Source organism: Primulina huaijiensis, chromosome 3 (genome assembly GCF_012295235.1).
Source record: "Primulina huaijiensis isolate GDHJ02 chromosome 3, ASM1229523v2, whole genome shotgun sequence".
Lineage (NCBI taxonomy): Eukaryota > Viridiplantae > Streptophyta > Magnoliopsida > Lamiales > Gesneriaceae > Primulina > Primulina huaijiensis.
In genome coordinates, this window is record NC_133308.1 from 22,002,535 (window position 1) to 22,027,546 (window position 25,012).

General features: G+C 35.9%; 2 protein-coding genes across 12 annotated transcripts; both read right to left on the reverse strand.

Annotated features, from left to right (window-relative positions):
- Positions 1 to 1,256: 1,256 nt before the first annotated feature.
- Positions 1,257 to 8,467, reverse strand: LOC140973747 (uncharacterized). 11 transcript variants are annotated; one of them, XM_073436790.1, is made up of 6 exons: positions 8,320 to 8,467; positions 3,328 to 7,881; positions 2,684 to 3,194; positions 2,497 to 2,573; positions 1,834 to 2,025; positions 1,257 to 1,594 (listed from the first exon to the last, which is right to left on the reverse strand). In XM_073436790.1, exons 3-6 carry the CDS (start codon positions 2,684 to 2,686, stop codon positions 1,537 to 1,539), a joined length of 330 nt encoding a protein of 109 aa, XP_073292891.1. In that variant the 5' UTR covers positions 2,687 to 3,194; positions 3,328 to 7,881; positions 8,320 to 8,467; the 3' UTR covers positions 1,257 to 1,536. The 11 variants fall into 11 exon arrangements, with proteins under 11 accessions (XP_073292891.1, XP_073292890.1, XP_073292889.1 ...); XM_073436789.1 differs by having other exon boundaries at positions 2,497 to 3,194; XM_073436788.1 differs by lacking the exons at positions 1,257 to 1,594; positions 1,834 to 2,025; positions 2,497 to 2,573 and having other exon boundaries at positions 2,907 to 3,194; positions 3,328 to 4,528; positions 4,630 to 4,725; positions 5,157 to 7,881; positions 8,320 to 8,466.
- A 3,827-nt stretch (positions 8,468 to 12,294) lies between these two features.
- On the reverse strand, positions 12,295 to 17,327 carry LOC140973748 (protein TORNADO 1). The gene is made up of 4 exons (XM_073436791.1): positions 17,172 to 17,327; positions 15,169 to 16,957; positions 13,845 to 15,085; positions 12,295 to 13,734 (listed from the first exon to the last, which is right to left on the reverse strand). The coding sequence occupies exons 2-4, from the start codon at positions 16,664 to 16,666 to the stop codon at positions 12,364 to 12,366; spliced, it is 4,110 nt and encodes a 1,369-aa protein (XP_073292892.1). The 5' UTR covers positions 16,667 to 16,957; positions 17,172 to 17,327; the 3' UTR covers positions 12,295 to 12,363.
- Positions 17,328 to 25,012: the final 7,685 nt, after the last annotated feature.

Consider the following 25,012-nt stretch of genomic DNA (forward strand, 5'->3'; position numbering starts at 1 on the left):
TATATATATATGGGCATACATACTAGTGGGGAAGCAAAATCTCAGTGGGTTGATTTGACGAAAACACGCACCAACTCGCTTGAAATTTGTGTATATTTTATTCAAGACTCGGCATCTTTATAGTGCTTTCCTATCAGAACGACATATAAAATCTCACAACAATATCATTTTAAAATGTTAGTGCTTTGCCAGCTCAACTCAAAAGCTAATAAAGACTAATGTATATAAAAATCCAACCACAGAAAATGGGATTAATTATGACTGATATATAGTCTGGGAAAGGGATGAGGCGTACTTTGTGTTCGATGAGATCTGAGACGAAAAATGAAAAATGAACCTTCTTGTTATAGTAATAATCGTAAAGTTTAGTTTGAAAACAACAAATATAATAAATATTATATAAATACACAAGAAACAATATATTACATTAATAACGAGTCAATAAATATTTTATAATCACATAAACAATACTCGTCTAGTTGTTTTAGAGATGAAAATATTTACAAAATTTGTATAATTCAGTTGGGATAATTTATTTAGCAAGCTATTTAGTCTATCTTGTGATTGTTGATCGAAAATAATTCTTAATTAAATTAAAATCCGAGAAGCTTCTTTTCGTTGATACAATTATGACTGATATGCTTAATAAAATATTATAGACAATATAATTAATTATGTGTGAATAAACCATTAAGTTTCACCATATATCACTGTGAATATATATTCTGTCTATTTATTAAATAACATCTCATGATAATCAACTCCGAACACAACTCATCATCATTAATATCTTAACGTTCGTTGTGAATTTAATTATTATAACTCCATACAAGACTTCGCCAAACTCATTAAAAGCTAACTCTTTAACTTCTCTAATTTTTTTTTAAAAAAAACAAACAAAACAAAATTCTTTTGTTATTTTTAAAATTATTCAAACCAAACTTGAAGATAAGATTGAGCTTATCAATGTAAACAAATATTCAAATTGATGTTTTTACTTAATATCATGCTAGTTTTTTTTATTATTTTATTTTATTTCAATGGACCTCCACCTCAANGTGGATGATGTGTTCACAATAAGTCCCAACAAATTGACCTCAAACATCGGGTATGTGCTACAAATCCTACTTTCCGGTGATTTTGATAATTTTTTAAGTTGAACTTGATTATGAACACACAATAATATACACTTCGAGATTAATTCCCGCGCATTACTACTAGATATTAACGGTTGCACTTTTTTAAAAAAAAAATGCATATATAGAGTGTAGATGTTCTCAAACAGTAGGTGTTATATACTTTGCTGTTGAATACTCGGATCCTGATTCGTGAGACTCGAAAAACTTTTATAAGTTACTGGTGGGTGGTTATATTGAATCAAGGGATGTGTTTCTTGATTATTAAATGAATGAAAAAGCGAATAATGCATCAAAGACATGTATACAAGTTATAAACGACTATATTTTCCTATCAAAGAACAGCATTCCAACCTTTTTCTTCAGGATTTCCCAATTGCCAAATCCGTTCGGCTTAAATTTACTCGTGTTTAGCTGGCAAACGTCGATAAACTACTGTACCACATTGTGATACTCCCCTGCAAAAACATTGTATGGAAAGGTTTTAGCAAGACTCGCCAACAAGTCTCGCAAAAATGGTTATTTTCCGATAAGTATTTGTTTATATATAAATCCCCATCGTGTATGGAAAATGAAGTGAGATTGCAGAAGTTCAGCAAGCTAGCTATTCACTAGGATGAAATGCAATTGGTGGCTGATATTTCAGAGAGAAGCGAAAAAACAAAGCAGGAAGTTAATAAGATAATTAGAAGACTACCTCCCAGTAAAGTTGATGGCAGTCCATGAACCTCCAAACTCGAGATTTTTGTTGAACAAACAGTTAGGAATCACTTGAAATCCTTTGGATGCCTCGATAGCTTCTTCGGTTGTCAGGGGCTTTTGGATGAACCTCCCGTTGCATTTAGTGCATCTTGACATTAGCTGATCTTCAGATATTTTAAGTTGAAATCTATTTCAATTTAGATGAACATACTACAATTACTGCTTAGGTTGATAGGAATTTTTTTGGGCTTTCTTCTGCGGGGAAGGGATTTTAAGTAACAGAAAAAAGTAAGTTAAAGCAGTATCAATGACCTAATTTAACTTAACGAGGAGCATAAATAAGAGATGAAAAGAAAATGTGATAATCCGAACCATTTGCCTCACGAGGCCGTCCATTTCTAAGGAGACTCTTCACCTTGTATAGTTGATTTTCTATTAAATATTCATGTCTCAAAAGTTTGGGATCTCTGGTTAAGAGCACCCGCTTCTCTTTTAGTGCTTGATCTATCGAATCTCCGAAGAAATTTAGTTCCAGATTAGTTAATCAAGCTTCTGTCATTTCATGATACAAACTAATAAGATACTAACTCTCAACAGTTCCTGTCTGCGAACATAAATATGCCACCTAAAGCTAAAGAAAAGTGATTATAAATGGTACCTGGCATCGGGCCTCTTCGAATACGGAACTGCGGCATCTACCTCAACACATCGCAAATGCTTCGCCAAGCCTTCAACCTGAGGGAACCAAAATAGAAAATTCATCCATATCAAATAACCAGCTACCAAACTAAGCTACAGAAATTTCAGCCAAAAGAAAATCTTGTAATGAAAATTTAATCTTTAACCATTATCTGATGAACATGCCATCACGTCACATAAAAACTTAGGGAATCCGTCACCGCCCAAGGAGGGATCCCATGGAGCGCCTTGCTAACTATCTATTACTTCCGGGGTATTTTGCTTGCACTCCAGTCCTGTCGAAGACTTTTTGGTTTTCTTTTTTGATCTGCGGTTTCTATCGGAGTCCTTCAACAAGATTCTGTCATTGTACTTCCTAACTATCCACAAGAGGATGCTATCCAATTCTTTGTTGATTTTACATGAGTTAGAGGAATCCACCTCCTTAGTTGTCTCTATGCTGCCACACAATTCTGGCATAGTTGTGCGGACCACATTTGAAGCTTCAACGAATTTGGTTGCTTCTCACCAGACTACAATCATCATAATTCTCAAAGCTCTTCAACCCAGGATCTAAATCAGATGGCCTATGTTTATTGCAGTTTCGCCCAGAGTTAGCTGTAAAGAACATCCATCAAAGCACTCGGTTTAAGGTAATATGCTCAGAACTAATGGTACCTGGTGCATGCAGCAGTAATATGTCAAACAAGACATAATTAAATCCGAAAACTTCAACTAAACTAAAAGGCGAATTTTCAAATCTAATCATTTAGCCATCTAAATAAAGAACATCAAACCCTTCTCTGACAACCTTGGCTTGGAAGATATAAAATATCTCAACCAAACAATGAGCATCTGCAGCTGCATATATCTTCTGCTCTTTTGTCAAAGGACGCTTAGACCAATCACCACACTGAAGTTCCTGATAAAATTATATAAAATTTAAAATCCAATTCAGAAATATAACTATGATGGCAAGAATTAAATACCTTTTGTCATCAGGTAAAATTGGCACTTAATAATTCATAGGATGATCACCTTTGACAGCAAAACACCCAAAACTTCCTCGCTGACAGTTGCTAAGCTATCAGTTTGTTTTGGTACCCTTTGTCCAGGTACTTTGGGTTGTAAATAGTTGTATATAGATGAAAATAAATAAAAGGTTCAACCTAACAGAGAACATTTGACAAAAGCATGTCAGAAAAACAATCTAACAGTAAACTCTATACTGCTGTAATATCAATAAGAGGTTCAACTTGACAGAAAATTTGACAAAAGCACGTTCTGAAAACAATTCAACGGTAAACTCTAGACTTTCTTTCACCACAATGTGTTTGAATCCAAAAATTAGGCATAGAATGAGCATAAAGGTAATTCCAAGTTCAAGCTTTATACTAAGTCAGAATACTTGAACCGCTGTCAACATTCAGCCACCAAAAAGGAAAAACACGCAAAAACAAAAAAAAACGAAGCAACTTAATCTAACTGATCCTTTTCCGTGCTCATGAGTTTAAATTGCACAGATTGTAATATAAGGCAGGAAAATTTACAACGATGTGAAATTGTAAGCTGTGCTTGATGTTTCTATCTATCACATATATAATGATTTGGGAATGCCAATCAAATTCAACACAGAATTTGAAATAAAAACAGAGATATTGTTAACAAATTTCCACAGTTCTACTTATTGCATCTCATAAAACATAATAATATAAGAGTCCATAATCCTTAATATCCCACATGTTTTCATCCATCCAGTTAGGTATGTTTTATGATTGAGAATATGACAATGGCGATTCGACCAAAATAAACATGAGAAATATCGGGAATGCCTATGTCATTTTCATGCAGCTCTTAACAAAGATAGATGATCACGGATAAAAACCGAAACTGAGTGAACTCCTTGCTCAATCTTCCTACAGTTCTCAATTATCGATGAAAATTCCAATTAGAAAGTCAAAATTTCGCTCGAGAAACGGCTGCAAATTCACCAAAAAATGGCCTTTTCCGACCTAAAAAATGGCAGATAACACGACTCTTAATGATTCAGACTATCCGACATAATAAAAACATTATTCCCTACCATATTCATTCAAACAAAATCAACCATCACCTCGTTCGTCCCCAAATCCACATAGATGAATAAATTGAAGAGATTTTAGATCCTTCGATCAACTCCATGAAGTTGATGTCTCCAAGATGAAAACATCTAACATTTCAAAGAATGAAGCCGAGTGAATCAAATCGTGAAAAACTCCTCGGTGTTGTCTTACTAGATGCCACATTTCCAGTGATGCAACTTTGTAGCCAACCGAAGGGCCAGTACTCCAGATGCAAACATTAAAAATTGTTGAATTAGAGCCGAACTCACCCATATTAACATAAAATTTTTTAGAGGAATTCGAGCCCCCACAAACTTCAACATATTTATGGAAATTTTAAAATATATTTAAAATTTTAATTAGCTCAAAAACTCGAACTATAATCTAAATTTTGGTTTAAAAATACTCGATGATTAATCTTGAATCAAATGAATCAATCAAGCGATTAAATTCTTTTAAGCTCTAGCTCAAATACGAAAATTTGGGTGATATTCGGCTCGTTTTCACCCAGTCCCAATCGGTCAAAATCTTGAACTACCTTCAACATGCAGCATTATAAATGGACTGGGTCTGGGCCAGCACTTTCAATCCTGCCAAGGATAGCTATATGCGCCAGCCTAGCTTGCAAAGTCTAGCGACACCACCAGAGCTGGATCATTTGTAAATGCTGCATTCCTAAGCGAACATATATCCAATTTTTTGATAGTTTTTGTCTCCTTGTCTTACACAGGTGCAGGTAAACCGTAATTGTGAAACGATCTAATTCGCCATCCCAGTCTCTGGTAACTATAACGAGACCCCAAGCATGAGAACTCGTTAAACTCTGGCACGAAGTCCTGAAAATTTTGTACTGAGACTTGCTCATTGAACAAGTATGTGCCCCGAGATTAAAATGTGATGTGGGGTGTTTTTCTTCTGGCCAAGTCGCGGACCCTTCTGAGCCAGAGCCTAGGATAAAATCTTTTTTTTTTTTTTTAATGTAATTACTTCCATTAAATAAGGTAAAAAGATAGTACATGTACAATTACCCTGGGCATCCCCAGGAGAAAAGTTACCATGGGTTCAAAACCCTGCCTATGCACCGAGGGGAGCCTCGCTTACGAGAGTATTTCCTCAACAGTTCTTGAGCAAGGTGAATATAATCAACAATGGATCGACCTTCTATAAACGCTGATTGCGCCTCATCAACTATACCAGCAATGACCTTCCTCAACCTCTCAACTAGGACTTTGGAAATGATCTTGTAGAACACTGTACAACAGAAAATCGGTCTATAGTCATGGACAAAAGAAGCATCCGCAGATTTCGGGACCATCGCTATAATTGAATGGTTCCACTATCTCAAAAGTCTGCCACTGACAATAAACTCTTGCACTGCTTCAAAACATCTCTACCAATCGTATTCCAAGCTTTCTTGAAAAATAACGAGCCATAACCATCCGGGCCAGGAGCTTTGTCATTATCAATGTCAAACAATGCACGTCTGACTTCATCCATGGTGACAGGTGCAGTGTTGCAGCCAATGAATATGCTGTACACACGGCCCTTGTTCTATGGTGTCTCGGTGCACACTTGTTCTATCCACCTTAGCACCCAACAAACCTTTGTAGAAGTCAAGAAATTGTTCAGCAACTTCAGCTGTACTTGTAGTAGTAGTACCATCCTGCTTTTGTATTGCCATTACTGATCATTTTTTATTGTTTCTCTTGATAAGATTGTGAAAGAATTTGGTGCATCTGTCCCCTTTTTTGATATAATCATATTTTGTCTTTTGAGCAATGAACGATCTTTCCGCTTCCATTAACATTTTGTTGTCCCTTCTAATCTCTTTGTACTCATCAGCCATAACACCACTCGCAAGCATCGAGATATTAAGGATTCAATCATACCATAATTAGTGATGATTACTAGTTATAAAAGCATCGTGATATTAAGGATTCAATCATACCATAATCACATGCTGGAAGACCTTGAGGCACTGATCAACTCCAAGCCACCACAAACAAACAGTTTTATCAACCGATGATTAAAGAAGACATTGCAATCCAAAACGAAAACTATGGCTTAATTTCACCATAACAAGTTTTAGAAAATATCAGAATAAGTTTCACAACCTGTTCATATGTTATTCTGCGAACATGAAAGATCCAAGATCTCTCCACTGTGTCCTTGAAACACATGCAATGGTGTCTCTAGAATTCGGAAAACCTTAGGAGGCAAGACGATACATGCTGACTCCATTGTCTTTTGCCAAGTTTTACATTTCGCTTCATCTTTCGCCACCACAAGAGGTCTCAATTCAGAATCTTGATTCATCGAGAAGTGCATGCATGATGGATCAACATCTGGAATGTCCATTGCACTCGATCTTTCATCTTCCACTACTCGCCAGACTTTAACAAGCTTATCTCGACCGCCACTGGCTAAATATTGTCCATCAAGACTATATTTCATCATCAATATCGACCCCTTGTGCGCTTGAATTTCTTGTCCTGTGAAAAGGACTGAGAGTTCCTTCAACCTTTTTCGACTATAGCGAACATTGACTCTCCGGACCCTTTTGCTATGAACTTGGCTAGAACTACTCGATTCGATGCTATCATCTTCCACATTCCCACCCATCATACACTTTATTGAACGTAATTTACACCACCACCTATCCCTCAATTTACTCATCGTTCTTGGTGTATGTTCATTAGCTTCGGCTTCCCTTTGAACAATTTTCTGGACCGAAGGAGAAAATATGGAAACATTCTCAATCTCCCCATTAATACAGTCACTTAAATACATTCCACGTTTTGATTCCAAATCAACCATATTCTGACTTGATGACGAAGAACAGCTAGAAGAAAATTCTTCTACAATACTTGAAGTTCTTAGCATATACCCACTGTCCTCCATATTCCTCTGATCATCCTCCTTAGAAACACCAATTTCACTATTACCACATGTATGTACAGAAGTCATTCCTTCAAATTTATCTGCCCACAATTCCATCCATTTAATGAATTTGACACGACGATCTCTAACAATTTGAGGAGCACCAATCCACACATCATAGTCCCATCTTTTGAAATCAGATTCAAAATCAGGTTCTGGTGTAATATGCTCAAGAGCATCAAAAAATTGAGATTCTTTGGTGTCATCTCTGAAACTATCCATGATTCTCGAGTTCAACCCTTGAAAAAACTGAAATCCCTCCTCAAAAATCCAAAACCTTAAGCTCTGCCTCTAAACAATGTGCTGATGCCTTTTCAGTGAAACTTTTAATCAGAAAAACAAAAAATCAAGGTGAAGGACTAATAATCGATCAGCAAACATGAACACTTCAACCAATGTTTCAGTAACACAATCAATAATAAACAAATATTATTACCAGTTCAGGAAGACCTTAAAACAATCATTAAACAGTTCAAAACTATATAAAAGAACAAAAAATCCAGAATGGATCCTAATCCACACGCATGGAACCTGGCATCCCACTAACTAAACTTCCCGCATTCAAAAACCACAATTTTCCCCCTTATTTCCATAAATACATCAAGATAATATAAACCCAGATAAATTCAGCATTCAGCACCCCAAATGAAAACGGATAACCAAGTTAACGAATTTGTATACTATATATCACAAACTTGATTAAATTTCAAGCAATGGGAATTTGGGAATATATATACATAGAAAAGTTCGTTGCCGTATACCTGAGAATAAAATCTACAAATGCAAAAGACATACATACACAAGTGTTTAATTCCGAATGAAGAGATTGAGTTAAAAGCAGAGAGATCGAGTGGTGGCACTCTCCGGAAAAGAGACAATGAAGAGCTGTGGAGTGTCACCATTAAAAATATGGGGCATGGTGAGCATCGGTAATCTAACATATCTAATTAACATTTAACATCATATAAATATATGACTTCTAAATTTTCTAATATATATACTTATTCATTTAAATTAACAAATTAAATCAATAGTTTTTTTAATGAGTTTTTTTATAATTCATTGTTCATCTTAAATGAATTTGGACATTAATGTATATTGAATTCATCAATTTACTAATGGTTTTTCTTTGTTGCTACTAAAATTGGTTGCTAAAATGAGTTGATTTTTTCATTGTTACTAATGAATATTTAATGTTTCTATCTTATCTTTTTTTTATTTAACATATAAATACATCACTTTTATAATAAGTTGATTTTTAAATATGAACTAAGAACCATCGTACTTTTTTATTTAATTTAAATATGTCATTTTGTTTTTGTGATACTATTTTTTTCTTATATATATTTTTTAATGTTTGCAGATGTTTTTGTGCTTATTGTTTTTATTTAACATTGTTGGAAATATTATATACATAGAAAATTTAAATCATAATGTGTCATTGATAATACACATTAATGGTCCATCAATTTTATTTCACAATAACTATAATATTTTTTAATGATTGTTTTACTTTTTAAAATATAATTAATAAAATTTGTGCGTTCTTTAACTCTATTTTTCAGTTTTTTCATACTATTATAAATATGTTATATTATTTTTTTTATGAATTTTATAATTCTTATATGTTCAATTTAAATTATTTTTATTAATTAATATCTATAAATTTGTGAAACTCTTGTATTTTTATATAGATAGATGGTAAAAAAAATTAAAAGTTGAAAATTTCTAATAAAATGTTTAATATTTCAGATATAATTGATAAATTTTATGAACTCTTCAAATCTATTATATGTTTCTAATTTTATTAGATTATTACAAGTACATTAGATTATTATCATAAAATAATTATTTTAGGAACTTAAGAATTTTTTATGTATTTACATTATTTTTATTATTTAATATCAAAAAATTTATTAAGCTCTTTATATTTTTATGTAGATGATAAAAAAATGTTAAATGTTGATAAATTTCAATAAATTGATTTCAATAATAATTAAATAAATATTAGTTCAATAATTTAGTAATTTCACTTATGATTCATTATGGGTTGTTATAATATTTTATATAATAATGTTTTTAAAATTAAATTTCCCATTATTTTTTTCAGTTGCGTTCTAAACATAATATAAATCTTGTTTGTTATTTTCAACTTATTAATTAATTTCTCATTGTATATGATGAAATTATATACATAAAAAATAATTTTTCCGTTTTTCTACATATTATCATTATATATGATGAATTTATATACATAAAAACTATTTTTCACATTTCAAAGTAACAAAATTATTATTTAATATTACTCACTTAATAAGTTAACTAAATTATGTTTACTAATTCATAGTGCATTATTATTATGATTGCAACTTAATGGAACATAGGTGAGGGCATATGATTGTCACCCCAACAATTAATATTTGTGTTTAAATTATTATTATTAATTAAAATTACTCTGTGTTCGATGAAATTATTTGATTAGTGAGAATATATTTGATTTAGAGAAATAATTTCTTGAATGTAAAATAACATCCATATTGGATTTGTTAAGTGCAATAATTGTTCATGTTAGGTATAATCGTTGAAACGTAATGTGTGAGTTGCTTTATGGTTTTAAAAGATTTTAGTTAACGTTGAATGATCATACAATTGATATATATCAGGGACAAAGTCATGAGATCAATTCTCATAGATGACAAGGAGTGTAATTATTGAGAGTGAGATTGTTAGAATGCAATAATTGTATTTGTTGTATACATTGATCGAACCATGACAATTGGACTACAATACCGTTTAAAATATTTGAGTTGCACTATTACCACCAGCTATAGTTTTGGTAAAGCTAGCGACAAATGTCTGGTCCTACAATTGGTATCATAGTCAGTCTCACGAATTCGATTCTCATTCATTGCAAAGAGTGCAACTGTTGGGTACAATAATTGTCTCCGCTGGATAAAACAATCGAAACGTGACGCTTGAGCTACTGTATGATTTTAAAATATTTGAGTTAACATTTAAGCATTGTTACCACAAGTTATAAATTTGGTAAATCGACAAACGCTTGGACTTTTCTGATTATGAATTATTTTGATTTTTTTTTTGTTTCTGCAATAAAATATATATCTACATCTCTTACTTCGAAATAGTTTTTTTCGTAATATATTATCTGCTCTTGAATTTTCATGTATTTTCTCCTAATTGTCATATTAAGTAATTTTATCATTAATTTTAAAATTAATATATACATCACATCTACTTTTATCACTCCATTTGTTAAATTTTTTTATTCATTATACTTCAAAATTCAGACATACATTCTTTCTCATTAACAATTAATTCGTACACTTAATTATGTTTTAATACAAATATATATAATATGTGGAGACATCGAGTGAGATTTTAAAAAAAGAAAAATAAAATGGAGTTAAACCGAATGGTAAACGACTCAAATAAACAAAGTAGAAAGACCATAGGAAAAAACACATGCATGCATCAAAGAGATTAATCAAAATCGACTCAAATAAACAAAATAAGAAGACCATTGAAAAAAATACACGCAAGCATAAAATATATTAATCAAAATCAAATCTGACGACGAAAAAACATATAAATTAGATATGATGATATGATTGATGAATTTAATAGAAGAAAAAAATAAGAAAAATAAAATAAAATTATGATACTGAAAGATTTAAAAATCATACAAGAAAATGATTGGAAAAATTAAACCATGTTGTTTAGAATAATAGATAAACTGTGAAATAATATTTGTTACCGAATAATTTGTGAAAAAATTATGTGTCTATATGCGTTTGCAAATTTAGGATCATTGTTCATAATGTACTTAAGTTTGTTACCTACGTACAACGCACGTGCTTTGCTACTAGTTAGTAAAAAGATATGGCTGAACCGCAAATGCATCGCAATTATCGGTGATAAATTTAACTTTTCTGTGTTTTGAATAAATTTGATGAGAACTTATTTTATCTTATTATCTATTTTTAACATTATGTTTTTAAATCATCTCAACTTCTTCCAAAGTGTAATTTGGTTTAGTGACAATGTCTGGTATGAAATATTTTGTTTCGTCTAATATTTGACTCAAATTCTATGAGAAGATGTAATTCGTCTTTTGTCCAAGTAAGAATTATTTATTGTTGTGTTTCATCTAACATTTGTCTCAAATTGAATCGACATTGGAAACCTATTCACATTGTCAATCTTCGGTCGACTATTTTTGTAACGACTTTATTATTATTGTTTTGTTTCATAAATTTTAGTTTTTGAAGTATGTAGCAAGTTAGACAAAAATGGTTGGTTGATTATGAAGGTGTAACACCACTTTCGAAAGAGGATTAACAAAAGTCAAAAGGTAATAAGTAGCATGATTTCCATTTAATCAAACAGCTTCGTTATTTTTAATGATTTTTTTCCATTTATTGTTTCCCTTTGATCTTACATTTCCCTACCAAAATCATCGTAGCAGAAGTGTTTAGTACAGACAAATTAGCCACAACATTTGAAAAAAGATTGGGGTTAGCACAAATTATGTAACATAATTCCGCCTTATTTGTTGATTATAATGTTATGGTTTCTACTCATGCTACGTACATAATTCTTTGATTTATTACACATCTAATCAAACTTCATTCACTACTATTTTATTGTTTATTTCTCATTATGTAATATATCAATGTATAGCTCATATATTCGAATAATTGGTAAAGAATGTGAATACGAGATCAAATGATCACATGTTCGATTTTAGCGGGAAAAAAACATTTTGTGAGATTACAAGATACACTTCAGATCGGTACTTCGACAATTTCTATTCTTCGTGTGCACATATGCCTCCTGCAAATCCATGCAATTTGGCCATCATCCTTGTACCGGATTCGCCATAATCCAAACTTCTCAGCAATGTCCTTTGCAGTTGAACATCTCTGGTCCCTTAGAAAGTCCACTAACCATTGTTGTGCAGCGATATGATCCTGTTGCATATCCCTTGAGTTCCGGCTTCTATTTCCAATTATAGCTGCTCCTGCTGTCGCGGCAGCAGCAGCGCCAGCTACTCCGTAAAGAGCTGGAGAATCAATCAGATGTGCAACCTCCCTGCCGAGATCAGGGATCATTTGTCCCATTCCTACTGCTAAATGGGCTCCAATTTTTAGAGCAAATGTCAATAACTTCATGAATGTTTTCATGTATGGAGCCAGGGATTTCATTGTGATGTTATCTACCTGCATTAGTTCACATCCAATCTGATCTTCAACCACATGCATCTCTCGCCTGTATTCACATAACATATGCAGCCGTAGAGCAGTTATGCCTGAAATCATGCTGGTGATCAATCGCCTTGAGTAGTTCTCCGTCCTGACGAAGTAGAACATGTTTGGCACCTTTCTTTCTTCAAGTTGAGTATTGTAGTTTACGAGGTAGTTCACTTTACGATGTACTTCAATTAAAATCATGTGTTCATAATATCTCAGGCCCTGAATTTCCTGCTTGATATCTCTGATTTCCTGCTCAATGATCTTTAATCTCTGTAGAACTGCTTCTACTCCCTTGGCTATCCCGATAAATGTTGGCTCGACCGAGCTAGTTATTTCTTGGCTGATAGTCGGAGGATGATTTGGGTCATTTTCTTGTGTGACTTGAAGTTCATTGGCAAGATTATACAAATCATGATACCGGCAGTGAATAACTTCTTGGAAATCATCATCGGACAACAAATCTCGAGCAAAATCAAAACCAGGGCCAAGAATTAGACTCCCAGAATCCGTATATGAATCCCATGTGTGCTGATAATCATAAATGGCATCAGCCGGGAGAGAGAGCAGTGCTTGTTTTAATTGATGCAGATGGACAAATTGGTTTCTCCTATATCTATGAAGTGTCAGATTTTTCACGCATTCGGAGCGAAGAACGTACTCTGATAGAGTGATCCCATTACAAAGGCTCTGGATTGCTGGTATTATGAGCTGTTGAAAAAGTCTAAGCATTTCTGTTGGACTCTTAGTGGAGCAGGCGAGCACATCAACATAATAACCGAATTGTTCGCCAAGTTCTATTCTAGTGTGGATCCCGTTTATAGTTATTGAGATCAGGCGCTTCTCAAGCATGTATGATGCTCCATGTTGGTTCTTCAACCCCATAACTTTGTTGTGCAAATGTACCTACATGTCCGCAAAACATGCCTTTATTATGGCCAAGACTATAGAGCATCTACGAACAAAGGACAAAAAGAACCCAAAAAAAGAAAGAAAGGGAGCATAGTCAATCTTGCCTGTAAGCGGGGAAAGAAGTCTGGTGCGAGAAATATGTGGGAGTCGTCGCACTGAAGATGTCTTCCCACATAATTGCCATCCGGAGTATCCACCAGCCATCTTTGATGTTTCCATCTGCCTTCTTCCAAATTGGAAGGGAACAATAGAGGCGAATTTGGATCCGATGGATCCTGTTCATAACAGATTTCGAGTTTCAGCATGATTTTTACAAGCATATGGGCTTCCAAATTCTCAAAAACTTTTGTTCTCATTCCCGGAATATGACTCTGTAAGTTTCTTACTAGAATTTTCTCCAAGTCTTTCTTTAGTATAAATCCATTCTTTTCTGCAGAATTTTGCCCTTTGAAAGTTACTCTTGCTAGTTCACCAAGTACCTCTCCATAAAACCACTCGTAATCCAAGATCAAGAACTCCAATTCGTCAAAATATATCAACTCTCCTATATGGTGAAGACAGGTAGCCACTGCTCTCCTCCTCGTCTCGAATTTCTCTTTATTGTCATGTCTTGAGTGGATTCTTAGAGATGGTATATTGATTTGGCAAACATCCTGAAACTCTTTCCACTTCATTGTTGGTTTGTTTCCATGCTCCAGTCTCCATTCTGATATTTTATCCACGAGATCATTGCATAGCTGATAAACTCGAGGAACCCTTTCAAGATTCGTCTTGCACGTCTTTCGTACATGGTGGCCAAGTTTATTCACTGATGCAGATGATCTTGCATCCAATGTGAACACAGTCGGATATAATTCAACAAACCCCTGGAATTTATCTCTCAGTCTTTTAATAGAACTTACAGTAACAAGTAAATCATCAGACTGCTTATTGATTTTGTCAAAGTGAGTTAACACCATGGTTACATTAGGCAGCATACACTGCTGAAGAGCTCGTCTTGAGTTGGAAACAATATATCGTAGCCAATATTGGAGATCCTCTTCTATTTCATTCGCGAGTTTCAGTTCTCTGTTGTTAGGCTTCCTGAATAAGCTGGATATGATAAGAAAGAGCGATGTGCAACCATAGCCAGGAAACATGAGGTCGTGCAGAGAGTACAACTCGTGTTGTCCAGCAAGATTCCATATCGAGATCTTTGTGTCTTCATCTTTAAATGCTTTAATTTTTATTCCTGGTGTACTTACCGCTTGTTCAATCGGGTCCACAAGAGTCCTTACATGATCCAGGTATGACCCCTTCAAAGGAGAAAAATTTCGAGATAGGGAATTGCATAATGTACTTTTACCTGCATATGTTACACTGAGCGTTACATTTCCATTTGCAATATCAATATATTAAGTTATATTACATTTTAATATTCATTTTTACCTGCATATTCTTGACCGCATAGAAAAACATGACAACTCTTAGGCACTATCATAGGCATGTCCTTGAGCATATCAATATCTGGTTCGGTCCTTTCAGTCCGACCCAATCTTTTGCTGATGTCTTCAGTTTTTCCAGCAATCTGGAGTGGAGTTCGTTTCAAATCGATGTCTTCAATCCAAGGATTCACGTTCAAAGTCTCCATTATTTGCTGCAGCACAAGCTCGCCCTTCACCCCTTTACAACCTTGCAAAGATAAGTACTTTAGAGTAGCATTCCTCTCCAGGCTTTTAAAGATTCTGACTATTTCGTGTGGCTTCAGACTCTCGTCATTGTATATACCCAAACATGTCACACTTTGATTGCTTGTTAACATTTGTACAATAGCAGCCAACCCTTCTTTGCCAATCCTAGTCTTGCCTCCACCTAAAGTTAATGTCTTTAGAGTCGTATTCGCCTGATTTTGAAGAGCGGTATACTTGCTCAAAGGACAGAGTAAATGCTCTACGCCTATCCCTCCAAACCAGTTTCCATCTAGGTACAAATTTTCCAAACTCTGGTTCTTGAAAAGTCCAGCTGCGACATATATAACTCCCTTGTCCTTTAAATATGTTTTCGACAAATTCACCTCTTTGAGGGTTCGATTTTGTTCAAGAACCCAACGGAACTCCTTTGCCCATCTTGACTTAAGCTTGACTCCAGTCATATCTAGGGACCTCACAGTTGAATTCAACCCCAAGGCACAAGCAACTCGACAAGCACCCTTGATGTCAATCTGGTATATTCGAAGTGTGCTATTTTCGTGTACAAATTCAACCACTTTGGAACTTTTATTCTTATAATCCAAACTCCAGATATGGACCTCCATAGACCTATTCCTTGCCAAAACAGCTGAAACCAGAGGTGTTGCTGTGATCGATTTTGAGTCAAAAATAATCAATAATCTAAGAGTTGAGTTTACTTCAATCATTTTGGAGAGTTCTTCTGCGCCTCCCGAACCTATTGAGTCCTCCCATATTTGCAACTCTTCCAAGATATTATTGTCCGAAAGAACTGAAGCAAGGGCTCTAGCTCCAGCTGAGCCTATACCTGATTCAGACAGCATTATTTCCTTGACACATTTATTTCTCCTCAAACCCTCTGCTATCTCTTTGAAACATTCTGCATCAAACTTGTTTCTTTTGAACACTAACTGGTTAACGTTTGGGTTATTTTCAAGCAGCAACAATAGGTCTTTGGCTTGTTCCGTCTTCCATTCGACGAGGTGGAACTCTATGTGTTTCAATACACTTTTCTTGGCCATTCCTAAAGCTTTAAGAAGTTCAGAGAAGCTGAAAACATCGTCTGTAGATAAGTTGACAATGATGGAGTTTTCGGTTTCTTGGTAACAATAGGAACCCTCTTGAGAAAGGAAGAAAGAAACACTGTAAAGATCAAGACTTCCATTTCTCATTGATTTCAGAACCCACTGAAGATCTTTCGACTCCTGACTTGACTCCATTTCTTGAATGAACTTTTACGAAATTCTCAGTTTGAAGCGTAGTTACCCTATAACGAAGATCATTGGATTCATTATGTGGGCAGATGGTCAAAATCTTTTTGGGACAGTTCGAAAATTGAGGTCTCTTGTTCTTGATATGGTGCAATGTTGTACCCGAAATTTCTATGGCCTAAGTCGAATTTGAGAAGTTGAATCCCTCGAGCCCGAGCTTTTCCAAAACTAACCGACCTGGTCTTACTCTTGAGTCTCGAGGAAGAAGATAGCCACGGAACATTGCTTCTATTACAAGACCTGCATACAAGATACATATTTCAGAGAGATCATGATTAAGATGAGATCAGAAAATATTGAAACACGATATACAAAGCGAGAACGAAGTGGATAAGAATCAAGGTGATAGTTTAATGAATTTTGCAAATGAATAACTTCCAAAAGGACATATAACATAACAATGTAGCAGTTGAATCCAAAAATAAAATAACACCATGAAAATGGTATGCAATACCTCAAAAATCTAATCACTAATTTACTGAGATTGTAGGACTAGATCAAACTTTGGTGAGAGCAAATGATGTCACTTAGTACGATAAGTATCTTATTAAGGTGCTCAAACTATGATTTCTAGCCATGAATTTGCTCCCATTCTAGATTTTGCTACAAATTTTCTTATATAGATATATATATTGTATATATATATATTGGTATTGATTCTGTACTTCTATGTGAAGGGGATGGTAGGAGCTAACTTTGCTGACACGGTTTGAATTCTAGTTTCCTCAGCTTTCAGACAGACTCCTCAATTAACGGAAAATCCCAACATCGAGTTTCCATTTTTATCATTAAGGGGGACCCCGACAATGAAATCGGGGCTTCTTTTTTGGACTTTTGAGAATAAAAGATAAAGAGAGAATCCTAATAACACCTGTCAAAGGAAATGGACTTTGCATGTGCAAGAATTATGTTTTTTTTTTCCAAAATGGTATCCACCTATTAAAATAATAAATTTGCGAATATATACAAGCTAATTTATATCATTAACCGTTCATTGAATGTATTTTTGATAGGATTCGGTCTCCTCTAATAAAGTCTTACTGATTTTTATTTGCAAAACGGATTGATTTGGTTCATATTTAGTGAAAAATAATATTTTTGACATAAAAAAATCTCATAAAATCTGTGAATGTCAGTTTGTTATTTTTTTTAAAAAAAATACATTTTTTGTTGAGTATATTTAACTATTTATGATTTTATTCTTTTTATCATGTAACTCATAACCTTAATACACTATCTTTCTTTTTCTTTTCTTTACAATTATAGTGTTTTTTTCCCGACACAAGACTAGCGTCGCACTTTACTTCCAATCTATATCTATATCTATATCTATTTATATCTATTACTATTATAAATAAATCTATATAAATATACGTTTCATTGGATTTCTCTCCTAGGGTTTCCTCAGGAAGCCGCCTGTGAGAGTTCTTCCCTACCTTGCTGTAGGTTTTCCCTAAAGTCCACGCTAGGCTTGGTCTAGCATCTCTATGGACCCTGACGAAGTTGTCCGATTGGTTACTGCCCTCAAGCTATCTTCATCACCAAACAAAGATCCACATATAACGTTTGAAGCAGACTCCCTGTTACTAGGAGAGCAGCGTATTGGGAGGTCGTATTGGGAGGTGCCTTGTGGCTAAGGTCTTCTCATCCAAGGCCGTAAACCATGAGGCTTTTGTGAATCAAATTCCACGCATACTACAAGCCACAAAACATATTGAGATAGGAGGCCTGGGAGACAATCTTTTTCTCCTAGATTTCAAATCCATGCAGGATAAAAAGCGTGCTCTCTATGGTGGCCCATGGAATTTATTCAGAGATCTGATTATTTTTCGGGAGCCGAGTGGAATGCAACCGCCGAATATGATGTCCTTCACGGAGATTTCTATCTGGATTCAATGTTATAATCTCCCACTTATATTCCTGCATAAGGATTTTCTGGAGAAACTGGGCAACCACCTTGGGGTGGTTGAAGAGATTGACACGAAAGAGAACGGTTTTGCTATGGGCAGATATGCTCGTGTTAAGGTACGCATTGATATCTCTAAGCCATTAAAGCAACATATTCGACTTTCTCTTGCTAGTGATGAGGATGATGTTTTTGTGATTCTGTCCTACGAAAGATTGCCGGATTTTTGCTACAACTGTGGTATTATTGGACACTCCTTCCGGAATTGTGATGTTGAGCCTCAGGAGAATGGAAAGCTGAATTATGGTAGTTGGTTGAAAGCAGTACCAAGAGGCGGGGGACGTGTCAAATCCAGGCAATCCTCCCCATCGAAGTTACATGGTAACAAGCAATTCTTTACTTCGGGTAGCCCTTCGAGTGATTCTGAGGAGGTGGGAGGAAGTACTTCTAGTGGACTCCTACACAAGGATGAAGAGTTGGTCGCCGTGGCTAGACAAAGTCAGAATTTCAAATCTAAAGAAGGTAGCATAACAGCAACCGAAATTATGGGAGTTTCAACACTGCATGGGAAACAGGTTGCTAGTGAACCACATCACAGCCATCACCATTCGGATGTGGAGCAGTTGATTCCAGAAACGAGCATTCACAAGGCTCAGCCGATTGCAGAAGTTGTTAGCACTGATAATCTGATGGATGATCGGGATACAACGAAGGTCCCTAAGCCTAAGTCTCAAACTCGCTGGAAACGCAGAGCCAGAGAGAAGGGGTCGTGTTCAGACCAGCAACATAATCTGCCCATTCCGTTAAGTTGTAGGGTTGATGGAGAGTTGGACGCTCAGATGGAGCTTCCGGGGCTTGGTACTAAACGAGCCCTTGAGGAGACTGGGGAAGGCGACAACCGTACATTTTTGGCGGGGTTGCTTATGGCGGTGGTTGCTAAGCAACCCCGCCACCACCGCGCTAAGCAACCCCGCCGATACTAATGAGTTGTATAATCTGGAATGCTCGGGGGCTTGGGAACCAAAGGGCATTCCGTGAACTTAAGCGATTAGTCGCTGAAAAGGACCCGTCTGTCTTATTCATTTCAGAATCGAAAATGAGAGACTATCAATGTCGAGGGTCGAAAAATATCCTTGGTTTTTTTGGAATGTTTACTGTGAACTGTAAAGGTAGAAGTGGGGGATTGATTCTTTTTTGCAAAGTACCGCTGGATGTCTCGATTCACTCGTACTCTTCTGGCCATATCGATTGTCTGGTAAAGCAGTTTGAAAAATGCTGGAGATTCACGGGATTTTATGGCAACCCGGAGGTTTCAAAGAGATATCTATCGTGGGACCTTCTGCGGCGGTTATTTGGGAATCAAGAACGCAGAGGCGTCCCGTGGCTCGTAGGAGGGGACTTTAATGAAATCTGCTTCGATCGGGAGAAAGTGGGAGGTACTTTGAGGCCGTTACATCAGACCGAGGCATTCCGGGATGTCCTTGATGACTGCACACTCCAGGATTTGCATGGCGGAGGGGAGTTTTTTACATGGGTTAATCGCCGCTCGGCTGATGAAATCATCTTTGAACGTCTTGATCGGTATGTTGGTACTTTGGAGTGGCGCCTCTTGTATCCCACTGCCAGAGCCCAATCGTTGGAATTCTATCATTCCGATCATAGGCCGATTCTTATGGATCTGGGCACCGGGTCAACAACTTTTCATCCCCATAACCCAAGGTTCCGTTTTGAAACCCTCTGGGCCACCGAAGTGGATTGCGCAGAAATAGTTGCCCATGGGTGGTGCTTGTCTGATACTACCCTTAAGCTTCCTGACCGCATTAATAAATGCAAGATGGCACTCAGTGCATGGGCTGATGATAGATTTCGTCGCATTCCTAGACAAATAAAGCACAAAAAAGCTCTCTTAAACAGATTGAAGACTAAGGACAAATGGCATGATTCGGTAGTCCACATCCAGGAACTAGAGAAACAAATTGAACACCTTTCCTCCAAGGAAGAGATATATTGGAAACAACGTAGTAGGGTTAATTGGCTGGCGCACGGGGACAGAAATTCGAAATTCTTTCATGCATGTGCTTCTAACAGAAGGGCGAAAAACCTTATTAGCGGGTTGCTTTCGGCGCATGGAGACTGGTGTTCCGAGAAGGAGGGGATGGCCGAGATTGTGGTGGACTATTTTTCTAATTTATTTAAATCTGATGGCCCTTCGATCCAGGATATGAACCAAGTGCTAGATTGCGTTCAACCGAAGATTAATGCTCAGATGAATTCGGTTTTATGTCTTCCTTTTTCGGCTGAGGAAGTCAAGAAAGCTTTGTTCGATATGTATCCGGAGAAATCTCCAGGCCCAGATGGCATGTTGGCATTCTTTTTCCAGAAATATTGGCATGTGGTAGGTTTGGAGGTTACAGAGGCCGTTCTAAGGGTTCTAAATGAGGGTTCTCGGCTCCAAGACTGGAATGAGACTATAATTACTCTCATCCCAAAAACTAAAAACCCATTGCTTATGAAGGATTTCCGGCCTATCAGCTTATATAATGTCTGCTACAAAATTGTCTCACGGGCCTTGACCAATCGTTTCAGGAAGATTCTGGATATGGCGGTAGATGAGTTTCAGAGTGCCTTTGTCCCCGGCAGACTGATTAAAGATAATATCTTACTGGGTTTTGAGGCTCTGCACTGGATACGGAGTAAGAAGAAGGGGAACAATGGTTATGTGGCTTTAAAGCTTGATATGAGTAAAGCGTACGATAGAGTTGAATGGGATTTCCTAGAACGAATTATGGGCAAGCTTGGGTTCGATCCTATCTGGATTGAGAAGGTGATGCGTTGTGTTCGTACTGTTAATTACTCGTTTGTACTCAATGGTGATATTGTAGGCCATGTAAATCCGGGCAGAGGCTTGTGTCAAGGTGATCCCCTATCACCCTTTCTGTTTGTCTTGTGTGCTCAAGGCTTATCATCGATTCTGAGTTCCTTTGAATCTCGCAAATGGATCCATGGTGTTCGTATAGCGACCTCTAGTCCGCAGATATCTCATCTATTTTTTGCTGATGACAGCCTCATCTTTTTTAAAGCTACTCTCGTAGACTGTTTAAATATCCACCAGTGCCTATTGATGTATGAAAAAGCTTCAGGACAACTCATAAATTTTGAGAAACCATCTTTATCCTTCAGTCCGAATACGAAGCAAGAAATTATTGATCGGATTAAAACGACGTTGACGATATCCATTACACAGGGCCATGAGATTTATCTGGGCTTGCCGACTTTCTCTCTCCGTAGTAAGAAACTCCAGTTTAGGTATTTAATTGAGGCTGTTGTTAAACGCCAGAAAGGATGGGGTAATAAGACATTTTCTGCAGGAGGTAAGGAGACGTTAATCAAGTCAGTGTTACAGTCTATCCCGACGTATGCCATGTCTTGTTTCCACATACCTAAGTCGATATGTGAGGCTATTGAACAGGAATGCGCGAATTTTTGGTGAGGCATGGAAGAAGGGAGGAAGCGAATGCATTGGATAGCATGGCATACGTTATGTGAGCCAAAATGTATGGGAGGCATGAGATTTCGGAATCTGGAAATGTTCAACAGATCTCTTCTTGCGAAACAGGTGTGGAGAATTGCCATTAATCCAGACTCTCTAGTAGCCTAGGTTCTAAAGGCGAGATATTTTAAGTATAATGATATTATGGACGCCCAGCTAGGGAATAACCCATCTTTTATTTGGAGATCACTTTTGTGGAGTAGGGAGCTTATGAGGAAAGGCCTCTGTTGGCGGGTTGGAAATGGGAAAAATATCGCAACTTTTAGAGACCGGTGGATTCCAAGATGTAGAGCCCTTAAGCGGCCTGATGGCACCCAGAATTATCTTGATACAGTGAACTCTCTCATCGAGAATGGAGCACGGAATGAGCCGTTGATTCGTACCACTCTTCTGTCTTATTTAGTTGAAGATATCCTAGCTATCCCGATTGCAAGTAATGGGAACGAGGATTCTAGATTTTGGCTCTATGAGCCCAAGGAAAGTATACGGTTCGGAGTGGCTACAAGCTTCAAATAGGGTTCTTTGAGACCCCAAAACATAGCTCGGACAACCATACAAAACCTTGGTGGAAATTCATATGGTCCCTGTCAGTTCCTACGAAGGTTCGAATCTTGTGGTGGAGAGCAATGCACAACATCATTCCCACTCAAGCGAACTTGGCGCGACATCATGTTCCTGTGATAGGCTTGTGTCCACTGTGCGGATATGGCCACGACTCAACTGAGCATGCACTTTTTTGGTGCCCCATAGCAAAAAAATGTTGGAAGGATACAAAATTTTATATCTTTCTGAAACATGTGAAAGATATGGATTTCTTCGACATCTCCGTTCGAATGAAGACAGTGCTTCGCAAGGAAGATATGGAGGTTTTTGTGATGAGAACATGGGCGGTGTGGCATGATAGACTGAGGATTGTGCATGAGAAAGTGCCAGAGAGCGCCCGGTTGGATGTGAAGTGGAGCACCAATTTGCTGCAAGAATTTAAGGAAGCTCGAGAATCCTTATGTACTGTGCCTGTGCAGAAGACATCTTCCCAGCTTGAAAGATGGATGAGACCACCGACGAACACCTTGAAACTAGAGGTTGATGCAGCGGTGAACTACGAAACTGGGGGTTACTCAATTGGAGGTGTTGTGCGAGATCATGAGGGTCAAATTCACCTAGCCTTTGGAAAAAGAATATTTAGACCACAGTCGGTTGTGTTTGCGGAGCTTCTTTCAATAAGATATGGATTGCAGATGGTGCAGGAACGAGGTCTGGAAACCCATGTAATTACTACTGACTCTCTGCTGGCGGTGCAAGTAGTCATCAACCCAGCAGATGATCTTAGTTATAGTGGTCCTTTGGCGTGGGATGTTAGAAAACTATTGGATATGAGCTCTAATACTGATCTTATACACGTAGGCCGTTCCGCGAATAGGGTGGCGCACTCTTTAGCGTCTTTTTCTATTTCCTCCACATCTCCTTTTGTTTAGGAAAATGGGGTTTTTCCGCTTTGGTTGGTGAATCTTGTAATGGATGATTTATTGCACTTTGAATAAAATTACAAGGGTTACCATCAAAAAAAAAATCTATATAAATATATGGATTGAATTGTGATTTTACTCTATTGTCCTCATTAATTGTCCTCATTAAAATTTTACCCACGTGACACTTTGTATTCCTCCACTTTAATTAGTTAATTAATTAATCCATTGACCAATTACACTTTGCCTCCTCTGTAATTAGTTAATCCGTTCACCAATTCACTCACTTCCATGCATGTCAAATTATCACAAATTTTATTTTATTCTTTTAATCTTTCTTTAAAAATTCCCGAATAATACACTTCACAATAGTTATATTAAAAATGGAAAAATCAATAATTAGTTTATATAATCAATTTGATTAAATTAATACTTCAACCAATTTTTCATTAAAAATCATTAAATTATAATTTGATAATTAACGTTTCTACAAGAAAATATCAACTAAATCAGATCGACCAAATTATTTTTTCCTCAACAAATTTGATGTTCAGCTTAATTTATAATATTTTTATTTAACATAGAGTACGATCATTTAAAATTATCTTATATTAACATTTGTTGTCTCATAAACATCGAACCACTGTTAAAAAATTTATAATTGATTATACGTTTATTTATCTTACATATAAATTAATTTATATATGAAGCACAAAAAGTGATAAAAAAAAATTAAATTTTGAGTTAGCAAAAAAATGTCTATGTCAGATATTTTATGTGCAACATAGTTATTTTTGGTTTTCGTTATAAAAATCAGGTACGACATAGTTCAAAATGTATCAGCAAGTCATTGACTTTGATATAGAGGTGTTAACCTTTAATGTGACTCGAACTGAAAAAATTGAAAACAAATTGAACCAAAATGAGATACAAATCATTTTTTAATTCGCATATAAATATTAAAAATGAAGTTTATATTGTTCCGGTCGGGATATATTTTTCAAAACTAAACCAACAAAAAAATGAAATTTAATTAGATAATAAATAATTCCATTTTATTTTTGTAATATTATATATTTTATATGATATATTTCTTTTTTGTTTTTGAGAATTATTTGCCTTTATATTTCTAAGTTTTACTATAACTAAAATTTATATATATACCGCAAAACGATGTAAAAACATAATTCCACCATCAGAGTAATAAAAAATCATTATTTCTCAGCATTGACTCATTTCTTTAACTTTGAAAAAAAAAATATGAACAGATACATAAGTTTGTTTTTGCCTCAAGTTTTATATTCATACTAACGTATTTTACCATCAAATTAATCTCTCTTACTTTTCTTTTGCAAATTTATGGATTGATTTTC

Bases quoted from the DNA above. Each gene is read 5' to 3' on its own strand.
- LOC140973747 (XM_073436788.1), bottom strand. From the start codon at position 7,780: ATGGATAGTTTCAGAGATGACACCAAAGAATCTCAATTTTTTGATGCT.
- LOC140973748 (XM_073436791.1), bottom strand. From the start codon at position 16,666: ATGGAGTCAAGTCAGGAGTCGAAAGATCTTCAGTGGGTTCTGAAATCA. The intron at 15,086-15,168 runs GTAAAAATGAAT...TAACATATGCAG, and splicing joins ATGCGGTCAAGAATATGCAG to GTAAAAGTACATTATGCAAT. The intron at 13,735-13,844 runs GCAAGATTGACT...GCGGACATGTAG, and splicing joins ACTTCTTTCCCCGCTTACAG to GTACATTTGCACAACAAAGT.